Genomic DNA, 15,870 nt, shown 5'->3' on the forward strand with positions numbered 1-15,870 from the left:
GTCTCTGGTGTATTATTTACAGTCTCTGGTGTTTTATCTACAGTCTCTGGTGTTTTATTTACAGTCTCTGGTGTTTTTTCACAGTCTCTTGTGTTTTGTTTACAGTCTGGTGTATTGTTTACAGTCTCTGGTGTATTATTTACAGTCTCTGGTGTTTTATTAACAGTCTCTGGTGTTTTATTGACAGTCTGTGGTGTATTGTTTACAGTCTCTGGTGTTTTATTTACAGTCTCTGGTGTTGTGTTGTGTTGTGTTGTGTTGTGTTGTGTTGTGTTGTGTTGTGTTGTGTTGTGTTGTGTTGTGTTGTAGTGGGTCATCTCCTGTTTTAGGATCTCTGGTTGAATCGGAGTCTTCCCGTCATGCACCGCGGCATCCCTCCCGTCCAGCTGTGTTATCTCCGGTTCTCCTGTTCTTCAGATGAGTCCGGTTCTAACGGGAGTTCGGGTCTGATCGGATCATAGCGGAATCTCTGGCGACCCCCCAGACGGTTGATGCCGCTCACGGTGCGGAGTTCTGCCCGGAGGAGGAGGAAAGGCCCGGAGGAGAAGCTGCCGGAGCGGCCGGGGGAGTCTTCTGCTCAGGTACGAGCTAGCAGCGAGCATGCTAACAGACTAACGGACCGAAAGAACCGGTTCTCGTGGTCCACAGGCTCCGGGTTCTACCGAGCCACAGCCGGCTCGTCCCGGTGCTCCTCTCGGTACAACTCTCTGTCTGATCAACTAATGATGGGGTTAGAACATCTGAGCTGTCGGTTAGTTCGCTGCTAACAGTGTTAGCATGTTAGCCCGGTACCGACCAGCGGTACCAGTCCGGTTCTGTGGTACCGGCTGGTTGTATGTGTCTGATTCAGAAGAACCGAACCCCGTCAAGAGTGAAACTGTAATAATAATAAAAACAATTACTTAATAACCGAATCAAAGAGTTTGGATACAGAGGATGCTAACTAGCCTAGCCTCCTGTTAGCTTGTTTAGCTGCAGCAGAGCCAGTGACATGCGGTCAGAACACCGGTATTCTGCCGGTACCGGCTCGGTTCACGGTACCAGCCCGGTATCAACGATCCACAGTCACAGTGAGGCTCACAGGAGGGAACACACACTTCAATATCACTTATTATCAACTTTTATCCGCCTTTTTAGCGAAATCGTCTTCATAAAACTCTTTGTTTTCATAATAATTCAAATATTATATTATTTATAAAATAATATAATAATAATAATATTATAAAATTATATTATTTATTATGGTGGAGGAGCAGATGGGCTGACCTAGAGCTGGGCAATATGACACTTAAAGATTACCAACAAATTTCATGTTTTTTTTAGTCTGTATAAATAAAAAAACAAATCAATCATCAGTCTAAAATGTACTTAAATTTTAATTTAAAAGTGCAAATCCAAGTTTCCAAATACAAAAAAAAAATACTTTTGTCTCTTGAGTATCAGCAAATAATTGAAAATAACCATCTAGGGGGTCCGGGGGCTAGGGCTGGGCGATATTGACCAAAAGTTATATCCCGATATATTTAGGCTGAATATCATGATACATATATATCCCGATATTTTTATTGAAACATGAGAGCAAATGTTCAAAATCATAGCCAAATATGACATGTCACAAGTAGTTTTATTGAAATCGTTTATTTAAGCCAACATAAATACTGTATAACAACAGGAGTACCTTTTTTTTTAAATCAAAGCTCGATAAAGTGCACATTTAAATAAAAAATATCTTTTCTTTTGTGATTAATTATTTTTATTATCAAAAGAGAAGGGCAAGAAACAAGTCAAAGACAGTAATAGATTAAGTAGTATTCACTTCCCTTTACTCACCCCTCCTGAATACCCTCCCAGGAAAATAAAAAAATATCTTAAATAAAAGTAGCCTATGAAATAATATAGGACAATCTTTTTCTGAAATAAAAATATTTATATGACAAAAAAATGACAAACATTTAAAAATAACTAAATATGGCAAACCCTAGTAAGGACAGCATTTATATATAAATAAAGAAAAAAATTAAACTATCGATATATGCGATATGGTGCATTTCCATATCGCATTTAAACCTATATATATCAATATATTTTTTATATCGATATATCGCCAAGCCCTACTGGGGGCATGCCCCCCCTGGAGAATTATTTTTCATAAAAGCCCAAATTTGACGTCTCTCACACATTCTAATGCCACTATTCCATCATATACACTGAACTTAATGATTGTGTATTTCAATGAACAATTGTAAAGGAGAATAAAGGTTCCAGTATGTTTTATTTAACGCATCTATTTTTGACACTCTGCTTAGCAACGGCAACACAACGCAAAATAACTTTATATTATGAATAGTGTAGATATACTTACAGTAACTTGAAATGTGACGTTAGTGCAGCACCAGGCTCTGGAGCCGCCGCAGTCAAAGTAATAAATGGGAAACCACTACGTCAAGAAGTAGTTGTTGCCAATATCGTGATTTGCATTTTTTTACCCATAAAAAATATACCGGTATAATCGTGAATAGAGATGGTCCGATCAGGTTTTTTGGGTCCGATACCGATCACCTAAAGCCTCACCGATCCGATTACCGATCAGAACCAATCGATCACATGGGACGATATTAATATTTATATTTTACTCTTGTTTTCACCCCACTGACACCGCTCACTCCGGTGCTTGTTGTAAACAAACAGAGATCGCTAAGTGAACACCTCCTGCAGCAGCAGCACATACACACTGTACTGCTACAGAGCTAACTGTAGCTAACTGCTGCTAACGAGGTCAGCCGGCCGACCTCGTTAGCGCTCGTTAAGACAGAGTCGCTGGATTTGTCTCCAGTCATTATGAGATGTTGATTCTCTTCCGGTTATATCACTTGATTACGCGTGAATTTGCGAGATTCGTTGATACTCTGCTCTCCGTTGGAAGAGCATTTAATTGTTCTGTCTCTTACTTCACGCCACTCACTTAGAGTACCAATCAGGTGAAATTGGATAATCTTCCATGGCACACCTGATGATTTCGATCGATAGTTTTTTTTATCATATCAGGCTGATCCGATCAGTTGCCGATCGATGGGCGTCATCCCTAATCGTGAACGATTCGGCACACCCCTAGGCTGAGCTCTGACCTCTGAAGGGGACCGACCGAGTCCAGCCGCCACGACTTGATCCACATGGTCTACAGTCAGGCACTGTTAATGAAAAATATGTATTTATTAGTATTCTGTGCGCTCATTAACCAAAACAGAAGCAAATAATTATTCTGAAGAAAAGTAAACCGAGTCTGATCACACAGAGAAAACACGTTATAGAGAGACAAGAATCCAGGTGTGTCCTCAGGTTTTGGCTCGCATATAGGCGTTTGGACACCACCTGCTGCAAAGGACCTTGGGCCTCACGTATCAAAGAGTGCGTAGCTTTCATACTGAAAGACGGCGTACTCCCAAAACTAGAAAAGTACGTACGCAAACTCACCTCCACATGTGTCAAACTGTTCCTACGCCAGGTTCTACGCACATTTCCTTCATACATCCCAACCGGCATGGAACTGAGCGCACATACATGAGCCACCAACCACGCCGCAGCTCCTCCCATAAATGAATACGCAGATGACATGCAAATCGTCTGCATGTGCGCTGATTATCTAAAAACAATGGCATATTATCGTGCTGCCACTGCACGCAAAGTGGATGTGGTGATGAGGTGGAGGCAGGAAAATTAGCTTTTTGTTGCTTTAGCTCTGGGATCAGCAACAAGGTGTCACTGTGGCTGTTAACTGGATCAGAGACCTGCACCATGGCAGAAGGGTCCCTCAACACACGTTTCCTCTCAACTCTACCGTCTAGATCCTCTAGGACCAACTGGGGAGCCTTTGCCTAATGCATGACACTATCAGTTTTATGCATCAGTTTACAAGCCACACTTTGCCTTTTCCTTGTTGTCCCAATTAATCATCACCTACGGTATCAAATGTGCACCACACCTGATTTCTTCTCAAAGGATTTCCAACACACGTTTTTTTTCTCCGGGGAGAGGGATCTGTGCGTCATGGATCGCTGTGCACCTGCAGCGTTAACATCTCCAAAAAAATAAACCAAAGGGGAAACGATTGGCGGGACTTTGACGCAGTGATTAAGGCAGGATATCTGGGAGGGATTTGTTGAGGTTTGTTGATATTGCGCTCCATATCAATCAGAATCAGAAAATACTTTATTGATCCCTGGAGGGAAATTCGGTATAGCGGAAATAGCAAAAATATATAGACTTAAGACAATCTTAGAAAATAGGCAGACTTAAAAAATACAGACTTCAACATTCTATTATTGTACAAGTATGCAGCAATATGCAAGTGAAATCTAACATATAATAATAGATGATAAAAATCCTCTATCCCCTCATATTTAGAATGGGTTTTTGAGGGTGGAAAAAGGCATTTTACCCCATTGTCCAAGAGCTATGAACTGTAAACAGAAAGTCAGTTAGTGTAGTTTGAGTTTAGATATGAAACACTTTTTAAATAGAGCATAAAAGACAGTAGTTTTCATACATATGGCGTGTGCGGGAAAAACGGCGTACGCAATGTTTTTGTGTGTACGCAGCATTGATACATGAGGCCCCTGGTCCACCTGCTGCAGAGGACCAAGTCCACCTAACTTATCATTCAGTATTTAAAAAATGGACACGATAGTTTTTTCTGGACTCAATATATTGTCGTTTACATGCATGACTTTTCGTGTTTTTTTTTTGTGTTGTGTTTAAAGTAAAGCTGTAAATTTTTGACAGGCAGCACAAATTGCCAAAACACCCTATATTTCCCATTAACCATTCCAGATGTTTGTTATTTTAATAATAAAATAATATAATACATAAGGGTTATCTCAGTGCAATTTTTTGTTAACAGAGCCTGAAGGTCAATTTACACAATGATACTATTGTTACGTGATAGTTTCTGGGAAAATATATTGTCCTAAAAAATGTGTTATTGTGACAGGCCTACTTCTCAGGGATCGAACCGCCAACCTTCTGATCATGTCCTGAGCTGCAGCTGCACCATTCTACAGCTGTGTGACTGTAAAACTCTCTCTCTCTCGCTGTGTTTCCAGGTGATGGCGCCCACAAGGATGAAACTGCGGGTGCGTCGGCGTGACACGGCGGCCGCAGCAGGAGGTGGTCAGCCAGAGGACGAGGAGGAGGAGGAGGCGGTGAGGGGCAGGGAGAGCAGTGGGCGCAGCAGCAGGAGGAAAAACACCAACAACACCTCGACCGCCGCCGCCGCCTCTTCCCCCGCCCCCTCCTCCTCAGCCACCACCTCAGCGCGGGTGATGGCGGCGGAGGAAGCGTCGCCGGACTCAAAGTGCCCAATCTGCCTGGACCGCTTTAACAACCTGGCATACCTGGACCGCTGCCTGCACCGCTTCTGTTTCCCGTGCATCCAGGAGTGGTCGCACAACAAGGCGGAGTGTCCGCTCTGCAAGCAGCCGTTCGCCTCCATCCTGCACTCGGTGCGCGCTGAGGACGACTTCAAGGAGTATACACTGCGGCCGCCTCCCGCTAACAGCAGCGTGGCCGCTACTGTGGCCATGGTGGCGGCCATGGCCTCTGCGGCGAGGAGCGACCACCAGATGAGGCTGATGCTCAGGAGGCACCGTGGGGCAGACGGCGGTGAGGCAGTCACACGGCGCCGGCGGAGGGAGCGGGGAGGGGCGGGGAGGCGTTCGGGCATCTGGGAGTGGTACCTCGACTCGCCGCCGCTCGCTCTCCCGCCGGTCCCGCACCACCCTGCCTCCTCGCCAGTCGTTGCCGAGGACAGCGAGGAGGGTGAGGACGTGGATGAGCAGGGTGTGAGGGGCGGGGAGGACCTCGCGGAGCGTGGTGTGATATTTGAGGGTCTGACGGGACTCTCAGGTGCTGTGGCTCCTATGGCCCCAAATGACCGGGCGTCACGCCGGCTGATGACTCGTCTGGTGGTGAGGCAGCGGCTGCAGCGGGAGGGCGGCGCTGTGCGCTGGCTGCGGGAGAGAGAGACAGTTGCCTTCCGTCGCGCTCTCTACCGGAGCACCATACGGGTCCGCGGCGTAGCCGGCCTTGCCGCGGGGCAGACACAGCGCGACATCACGGCGGAGAGCTTCCGCCGGAATCCCACCCACCTGAACAGGCTCCGCCCCTGGCTGCGACGGGAGCTCACGGTGCTGTACGGTGCCCATGGTTCGCTGGTCGACATCGTCCAGCGCATCATCATGGCTCGGCTCGCTCGCCACGGACTGGAGGACACGCCCACCATAGAAGAAGAGCTCCGCCCCTTCCTGCTGGCGCGTACCGACCACTTCCTGCATGAGCTGGTCAGCTTCGCCCGCTCGCCGCTCAGCCTGGAGCACTACGACCTGCAGGCCGTGTACGAGCCACCAGCCGCCGCCACTGCTGCCGCCATGGAGCTGAACGGGACGAGCAGCTCGTCTGACAGCAGCTCCGTCATTGCCATCTCTGAGGGTGAGGACGAGGAGCGGGCGGCGGCGAGGCCGGGCGCCGCGCACAGCGACGTCATCCAGTCCTGGAGCAGCCTCAGTCTGGCAGCGTGGGACGACGAGACACCCGGCCCCTCCTACTCCACCGCCGAGCCACCGTGTTCGATCAGCTCGCCGCCGCTCAGCCCCGCCCCTCAGGAGGCGTCGGAGGCGCGGGCGGAGAAGCGCGAGGAGGAGGATGAGTGTCTAATTGTCGGCTACAAGAAGCCGATCGCCGAGAGAACACCGGAGCTGGTGCATCTCTCCTCCGACACTGACGGAGAAGAGGAGAAGAAGGAGGACGCTGCCGCGCCGACGGAGAAGCCCCTCCCCCTCGTAGCCACACCCCCGCCCCCCCTCTCCTACTTACCCACAATCCCTCCCTCCACGTCCGGCGCCTGCAGGGACGAGCCGGAGAAAGACGGCCTGCCCGGCGTGCACCACGCCCACTCGTGGTCGTGCAGTTCGGGGAGGAACTCCGTTTGCACGCTCAGCGAGGATGCCAACCGGCCACCGGAGCGCTGGAGAGATGGGCAGCGAGGCGGCGGTGAGGCAGCGAGGGAGAAGAGGAAGAAGAAGAGGAGGCGGAGAGGGCAGGAGAGAAGCGGCACCCTGTACAACCCCAACCGCTCCATCTACCCCGCCATGATGCGTCACCGATCCCACTCGCCCTCGCCGTTCCGCTCCAGCGCTGAGTCACGCTCGCCGCCGCCATCGCCCAGCCCGCCCGCCTCCAGCTGGGAGTTCCACTGCTCCCAGGTGTCCCCACTCACCTCCTCCGTCTCCTCGTCCTCTCGCTACTCTTCCTCGTCCACATCCTCCTCGCCGCTCTGCTCCTCGCCACGGCCGTCCTCGCATACGCCGCCGACGCTCTCGCCCGGCCACGCCCACCACGGTGGTGAGAAACCCGGCGGGAAGAGGAAGTACAAGAGCCGCCACCTGGACAGTGACGACAAGGACCCCACCTGGAGGCCGAGCAGCGGCCGCGGCGAGAAGGATGGGCGGCGGCCACGGGGGCGGAGACGAGAGCAGCAGCGGAGGGAAGGTAGCAGCAGGTGAGGTCACTTCCCTTTCCTGTTGTTCTTAATAAATAAAGTTTGGCAGTCTCTGATGTGTTTCTCCTGCAGGAGCAGCCGCGTCGAGCGCTCCCCCAGCGTGGAGATCATCTATGAGGGAACCGTCAGCGATGCGCCGCCCGCCGCCAAACGCCGCCGGAGACGCCACCGCAAGACGCAACACAGCAGGTAAACAACAACAAACTATTTGTTTACTTCCAGATTCAGCCCTGCAGCTTATTGACACCATGAAGAAGAAAGCAGAAAACAGGAATAGCATTAAAATAGATAATAAAGAAACAGAAAAAAAAATTGCAAATAAAAGAAATAAATCCACAGAAATATTTTTTTTTAATTCAATATGAATTTGTGGCAGAAAAAGTAGTAAATAAATCATACAATAAATATTAATATGCCATTTATTGTAGGGATGTATTAATTCCCTTTTTATTTAACTGCCAATACAATTCCATTTATTTACTTATATTCTAAAAAATAAATATAAATAAACAGAATTAAAAATTCAAATGAAGAAAAATGTTATATTAGATATTTGAAACACCTGAAAGGTGCGGCATGGACACATCATCAGTGATGAACCCAGGGTCATAGGGTGTTTTGGGTCGTTGATTTTCAGACACCCTCACCTCCGCGACCCAGCCAGGTGATCATTCCCAGTTTGTGTCCAAGCAGCGCGCTATACCAAGGATCCCCTCTCTTGATCCACAGTAAGCTTTTTCTGCTGCTTTGCTGATGTTCTTGGTGGCCTTTCTCTCTAGCAACCCATGAATGCCAAGAAACTTGAGTGCTCTTTGCAAAGATTGGCCAGGAAACCCCCTACAGCCCACCTCGATTGGCATGCAGTGGGCCCTCAAACCGTTCACCCTGCAAGTCCCTACCAATTCCAGGTATTTGGCCCTCTTCCGCTCATGAGCCTCTTCCATTCGGTCTTCCCAAGAGACTGTCAATTCTAGGAGCACCACATGCTTTGAGGAGTCTGACAATATCACCACATCTGGTCTGAGCAACATCCTTGCAATATGCTCTGGGAACTTGAGCTGCCTCCCCAGGTCCACCTTAAACTGCCAGTCGCGAGCTGCAGCTAGCAGCCCGGATGCAACCTTGTGTCCCGCTTATGGTTTCTCTCCCCAGCCTTGATGAAGGTGATGTGCCTTTTCACTGGGGGGTGTTGTTTGCTTTTTTGGATCCCTGTGCAGATGGTTACTCGGCTACTGCTCTAAGCACCTGGTCATGGCGCCATGTATATCTCCCCTCTCCCAAGGCTTTTGGATAGGAGCTCAAGATGTGTTCCAAGGAGCCTCATGCTGAACACAGTAAGCATGCTGGTGTCTCTGCTATTCCCCAGCTATGCAGGTTGGAAGGTCTTGGGAGGACATCATACACTGACAGGATCAGAAACTTGAGCCTTACTTGTTCCGACTTCCAGATTTCTGACCAGGGGCCTCATGTATCAAAGAGTGCGTAGCTTTCATACTGAAAGATGGCGTACTCCCAAAACTAGGAAAGTACGTATGCAAACTCACCTCCACATAAACTGTGCTTACGCCAGGTTCAGCGCACCTTTCCTTGATACATCCCAACCAGCGTGGAACTGAGCGCACATGCACGAGCCACCAGCCACGCCCCGGCCCCTCCCCAAAATGAATACTCAAATGACATGCAAATGACTATAAATCGCCGGCATGCCCGCTGATTATGGACAAAACAACGACAAATCAACTTACTGCCACTGCGCGCGAGGTGGACGTGGTGATCTCCGGTGTGGAGGCAGGAAAAATGAGCTTTTTAGTGCCTCAGGTGTGGGATCAGCAACAAGGTGTCACTGTGGCTGTTAACGCAGCCGGATCAGAGACCTGCACCATGGCAGAAGGGTCCCTCCACACACGCTCCTTCTAAACTCCACCATTATTGAACGAGGTCAAAGCCGTTAGAGCTGCCAGTGCGTAATGCGTGCCAATATCATTTTTACGCATCAGTTTATAAGCCACACTTAACTTGTTGTCCCAATTAAACATCACATACGGGATCAAATATGCACCACACCTGACTTATTCTGGCAGGATTTCCCACACACGTTTTTTCTCCGGTGAGAGGGATCTGTGCGTCATGGATCGCTGTGCACCTGCAGCGTTAACATCTCCATGTTAAACCAAAGGGGAAACGGTCGGCGATCGGGACTTTGATACAGTAATTAAGGCAGGTTATCTGTGAAAAATGTGTGCGCTCCATAATCAGAATCACAAGTACTTTATTGGAAATTCGGTATATATAAAAATAGTGGAAATAGCAGAATATATAGACTTAAGAAAATATACAATCTTAACATCAAAACATACAGACTTCAACATATTATCATTGCACAAGTCAGCAGCAGTACATAGGTGAAGTCTAAAATATGATAATAGATGAAAAAAAAACATCTATACCCTCATATTTAGAACGGGTTATTGATGGTGGAAAACGGCATTTTCCTTCCATTTTCCGAGAGCTATGAACTATAAAAATAATGTCAGTTGTGTGTAGTATGAGTTTAGACATGAAAGACGTTTTAAATAGAGCATAAAAGACAGTAGTTTCTGCCAAACAAAAGTTTGCGGTGCCACCGCACATTCTCACGGCAAGTTCACTTTTCATACATGTGGCGTGTGCGGAAAAAACGGCGTACGCAATGTTTTTTTGCGTACGCAGCGTTGATACATGAGGCCCCAGGTGATCTTCCGTGTAGATGCATGCTCCCAATTTGTCCAAGCTCCTTGCTGGCACATGGCCACTGTCCTGCTGCGGCACTCCTCTTCCTCCACTGCACGGCTGATGCTGCCTAGTCCTGCATGGCCAATTGCCACAGAGCCTAGCAGTATGCTGTGCCTCAGCCTCTCTTCTGCATGCTTGACTGCCTCCTGAGCCTGCCACTTCCTTCCTGTTCTAACTGTGATGCCTGCAGAGGAGACTCTAGTGTCAGCTGAGTCCCGGTACAAAAGCACCTTCCTGGCTCTGGTTACCTTAAATTCCTCTGACAGGCCGGTGAATAGAAGTTGCAGCTTGTTGGTATGCCCATAAAGGGCAATGCTGCTTAGGCTCCTCGGCAGGCCCAGCCACCTCCGAAGAAACTTGCTGATGTTGCGCTCAAAACCCTCCACCGTAGTCATTGGGACTTCGTATATCAGCAGTGGCCACAGGATTCTCGGCAGGATCCCATGCTGATAGATCCATGCCTTGAACTTCCCTGGTAGTCCAGGCTTGTCCACTGCTGCTAGCCAGTTTTTCAAGTCCTTGTCAGTGGCCTGGATATTATCTCTAAGGGTGCTGTCGAACATCTTTCCAAGGCTTCTCACAGGCTTATCAGACACTGATGGGATTGGGCCTCATCCACTTGGAAGCGAAACCTGTCTTCCACCTTTCCCTTCCTCAGGATGAGGGATCTGAATCGGGTGGTTTGAATGACATCCTTGCCCAAGAGATGAGTCTCTCTATTCCTCGGAGAAGCCAGCAACATCCTGTCACAGATGCTGTTGTCACTGTCAGATCGTATATGAAGGCTCGAATTGGAGGCTGACGACTGGCCGATCTTGACAAGGGGCCCCTTCATTCCACTTCTGTTGCCTTGACAAGCATGTTCATTGATAGGGCGAACAACTCCACTAATATGGTACAAACAGTGATAATGATGCTCTTCTCCAGTCGCTGCCATGCTGATGTTACTGCCCCAGAGGTGAATCTGCTGTACTAGTCCCGTATGAGTTTGTTGATCTTCTCTGGAACATGGTATGGGGTCACCTCGGTTTTCCCTTGCCTCCCGATTCAACTGGGTAACCACTCCTGTGTGCTCCAAACAGCCCGGCATGCTTGGAACTCTCTCCTGCACGGAGGTGTCAATATAGGCATTCCTCAGGAACTACTCCAACATCCGGTTTACAAGAATCTTGAAAAGATTTTGCCTTCCACGCTGACTAGAGAGATGATGCGAAACAGTGTGATGTTACTAGTATAACAATCTCCTCCTTTGGTATCCAAACACCTTCCGCATGCTGCTAGTGCTTGGCTACCTTACGCCTCCGCCATTCTACCCATATGAGTCTCCACAGCCTCTGAAAGAGTCTTGGGCACTGCTTATATACCTTTTATGGCACTCCATTTGGCCCTGGAGCAGCACTGGTCCCTGAAGCTCTGAAGGTGTCCCTGACTTCAGCCAGGGTGGGCTCTTTGATGTTGAACTCGATCGATGGCTCGTAAGGTGTAATTAGCTCTCTGCTCGGACCTAGCTCTTCTTCCCTTCTGCTGTCGCTGTAAGTGGCAGTGAGGTCAATTTCCTCTTCCTGGCAAACAAGGGTCCCACTCCGTTGGAAGCATCGAGTTCAGCGTTTCACTCGTTGCCATCTTGTGTCGTCATCTTCTTTCCGATTACGGGGAGCGGACCATATTTGGACTGTGGAGGAGCGAGAGGGATCGACACTCACTACGCTAAGTTGTTGCTAATTCATGTTAGCATTAACAGGGATGTTCATTTTGGCTAGCAAAAAGTAAAAACAAAACTTATGTTATTGACCTCGGAAAACTGAGCACTGACTGTTTGCACTGTTTGGTTGGTTAGTCCAACCAAACACGGAACAAGACATTTTAATGAACAAAACGTTCAAATAAACTGTCATTAATTGAAAATATAATGTGTAAGGGTCAAAGTTATGAGACCAAACCGGTAGACATTCTTTTTTATACCTATATAACTTTATTTACACGTTGCCGCGGAAACGCATTGTTCTGCTTCTCTCATGATGACTGCTCGCCTTGTTAGCCACCTGTCAATCAAAGGTAGCTACGCCCCAAATCATATGATTCTTTATCTTCTATTTTCTTTTAAACTGGGCCAATATTTGAACTATTAACATCAAATTGTCTTGAAGAATTTGTGTTGTCCTAAAAAATTTTTCGAGGTAATAAATCAAGTGAAGTTTTCTCATTTTGCATTTAAAAGAATGGACAGAAGGGTGGTCAGTAGCGTAGTGGGTTACACAGGCGCCCCATGTGCAGAGGCTACAGTCCTCGCTGCGGCGGAGCCGGGTTCGAATCCGACCTGAGCTCCCTTTGCCGCATGTCCTCCCCTCTGTCACCCCCTTTCTATCTGTCTCACTATCAATAAAGCCTTGAAAAATGGCCAAAAAAATATCTTTAAAAAAAAAAAAAAAAAAAAAAAAAGAATGGACAGAAATCTTTCTGCAAACTTAGCACCCCCTGCCGGAATTTTCGGTAGAATGCAGGCTTAAGACACTTCCTGATTTGCCTCCCTGGTCAGACCTGGAGGTTGCTGTCTGAGCAGGCCACAAGACCTGATGGGTTGCATGGTGCAGCAAGTGGAGCTTGGAGGCTCTGGACACTGTAGGGTGCCTCCAGGTCCTGCTCCTCCTCTGTTTAACCAGGGGCGGTGCTGAGAACTGGCTCTGTGCATTGCTTTGCTTGCTTCCTCGTTGAGCATCCCATCTTGGTCTGGTGGATCCTCAGACCTCTCAGGTTCTTGCAGATCTTGTGAAAAGACGTCTGGCTTTAAGAAGACTGAAGACCAACTCTTTACTGAACACCCTCACTCTTGATTTACATTTACATTTGGTGATTTAGCAGACGCTTTTATCCAAAGCGACTTACAGGAAGAATAAAAGCAAACAATAAAGGACTTTGCTGCTGTTCTTGCTTCTTTTAAGGCTTCTGTCACAGACAACAGAGCAGTTTCAGTTGAGTGACCACTATTGAAACCAGATTAATGAAGATTGTTCTGTAGGAGGAATTCTGAAAGTTGATTAGCGACCGCCCGTTCAATAGTTCTGGATAAGAATGGAAGAAGTGAGACAGGACGATAGTTCTCGACTTCAGCAGGGTTGAGAGAGGGTTTCTTGAGAAGAGGTGTTACCCAAGCTGCTTTGAATGCAGTGGGAAAAGTGCCGGAGGACAGTGAGGCGTTAATCACATGTGTGACAGCTGGTGTGATGGTTGGGCTAATGTACTGAAGAAGGTTTGTTGGTATTGGGTCCAACCAGCATGTAGTAGGGCGGCTACATGTCAACAGTTTGGATACCTCACTCTCAGAGAGGGGTGTAAAGCCAGAAAATGTGGTGCTAGCAACTGATTCAGTGCCGCCCAGCTGAGATACAGAAAGACATGTAGTAGGACTTCTACATGTCACAGTATTAGGAGTCGGGTGGAGGTCAGAGAAGTGGCTGCTAATTGCTGCAACTTTGCCTGTGAAGAAGGATGCGCGGTGAGGCAGGTAGGAGGGGGAGGAGGCGGAGGGTTGAGTAGTGATTTGAAGGTGGAAAAGAGTTTCCGGGTGTCAGTGACACTGTTGACTTTGTCGTTGTAAAAAGCAGTCTTTGCATCGGTGATGCTGCCTGAGAAGGAAGACAGTAGTGTCTGATAGTTTATGAGATCGTCGGCAAGTTCGGATTTGAGCCATTTTCTTTCAGCAGCTCTGAGCTTGGTACGCTGTGATCGAAGGGTATCAGTCAACCATGGGTGGGATTGGTTGGGTCGAGCAGGCCTTGTAGATAAAGGACATAGCCTGTTCAAACATGAGTTCAGAGTAGAGCAGAGTGAGTCAGTGGCATCATTATCATTGATCTACACAGATAACAAGTATCTCTCACTTATGTCCTAATGGAGTCAAACTTAACCCATGGCACTCACTCTTGCTATGTTTCATGACTTCATCTTTGCTTGTGTTGTATTAACACTCATTAGTATGTTGCTTTGGATAAAAGCGTCTGCTAAATGACATTGTAGAATTGTAGATCTTGCCAAGAAAACGGGTTACGCTCATCGTCAATAATCAGTTGCGTATGTCTGGTACCGTGAAATCCATCCGACTGGGATGCTCACCCCCCCACCCCCTCTTGGACATCCCTGGGGGTATTTTGTTATTAATTTTATTTATGTTTTTAAAGCTTTGAAATTGTAATTTACAATGTAAAAATAAAATAAAGTTATTATAAATAAATTATTACAAGCATAAATTAAACTGAATTTAAAAAAAAGGTAAATAAATAAAGAGGTAAAATAATTATTTACTTTCACAGGAAATTAAATTTTGTTTACATTTAATGTCATATTACGTATTTGTATATTGAATGTGATTTGTCTTTCTCAGCTCTCCGGTCATCATCACGCTGGACAGCGACAGCAGCCACGACGATGACATCATCCCACGTCGCAGCAGCAGCAGCAGCCCAATCAGCAGCCAGCAGACCGTTGACTTCTCCGACCTGCCGCCAATCCCACTGGTGCACGCCGCAGGCGCCAACCTGAGCGCAGAGATCGGCGAGCTTCCCGTCGACATCCTGGACCGCGGGTCGGATGGGTCGGACACGGAGCCAGCAGGCCGGTCGGACACCATGGGCCCCATCGCCATCGACAACAGTGAGGACAGCGACCGTGACGTGGACGTGGAGAACGTGGACGAGAACGGCTCACCGACGGGGTCGGATGGCGACCATGGACCAATGAGGCCGTCCGATACAAAGTTTGACCACAGAGAAGCAGGAGAGAACACTTCCGCCGCCTCCGACAGCCGCTTGCTGGCGTCGATCCTCAGCGACCTCGCTGGTCCGAAGGCTGAGCAGTCTGTCGACTTCCTGCCCCGCTCGCCCCCGGACGCCAGGAAGAAGCTGTTCAGAGACCCATGTGCATCGTGGGTGGACCGGGGCGACTGGTTAGCCGAGATGAGGCGTCAGTCTAACGACTTCCTCGACCACACTGACCTGCCGCCGTGTCACTCCGCCGCCCGCCCACCGCTACCTCACAGGTGGCTGAAGCCGAGTAAGGATGTCCCGCCACTGCTGAAGCAGGCGAGCCCCGTGAGGTCCCACAACAGAAACACGCCGCCGCCATTAAAACACAAAGACGCCGGGAGTCCTCGCGGGTCACCCGCCCCGTCCGCTGACCTGCAGGCCACCGGCGCTCTGAACTCTCACATTGACCTCCGCTCTAGCCCTGCCGCCTCCGCCGCAGACCCTGCAGAAGATAAACCGACCATCCTGCCAACCTCAGAGCTGAAGAGGTGTTTCCTGAGGGGAGAGCTGGCCACTCCAAGCATCGTTTCATCCAATGACACGCCTCCTTCCTGTCACTTAGCAACCACTGACTCCCACCCAGCCGCACCAACCAGCGAAAAACATTCCACAAATCTGAAACCTACTTGTGAAAACCGTTCCACTCCTCTGGAGTTCAATTCTTTTAATTCTTATGAGTTACATTCTTCTTCTGGCCCCGGGTCGTCGCCCGTTGACTCCCACCCTGTGAACTCTCTGGCTGACTCG

The 15,870-nt window shown here is 48.5% G+C and overlaps 1 protein-coding gene across 1 annotated transcript in view; it reads left to right on the forward strand.

The window, feature by feature from the left end:
- Positions 1-329: 329 nt before the first annotated feature.
- LOC131989947 (E3 ubiquitin-protein ligase Topors-like) overlaps positions 330-15,870 on the forward strand; it is a 16,693-nt gene continuing 1,152 nt past the window's right edge. Inside the window, exons 1-4 of the mRNA XM_059355329.1 lie at positions 330-581; positions 5,100-7,552; positions 7,625-7,741; positions 14,703-15,870. The exon at positions 14,703-15,870 is cut by the window's right edge and continues 1,152 nt beyond it. Of these exons, the coding sequence (XP_059211312.1) occupies positions 492-581; positions 5,100-7,552; positions 7,625-7,741; positions 14,703-15,870 (3,828 nt within the window). The 5' untranslated portion in view covers positions 330-491. The remainder of the gene's footprint in view (positions 582-5,099; positions 7,553-7,624; positions 7,742-14,702) is intronic.

The sequence above is a fragment of the Centropristis striata genome, chromosome 17, assembly GCF_030273125.1.
Source record: "Centropristis striata isolate RG_2023a ecotype Rhode Island chromosome 17, C.striata_1.0, whole genome shotgun sequence".
Classification (NCBI taxonomy): domain Eukaryota; kingdom Metazoa; phylum Chordata; class Actinopteri; order Perciformes; family Serranidae; genus Centropristis; species Centropristis striata.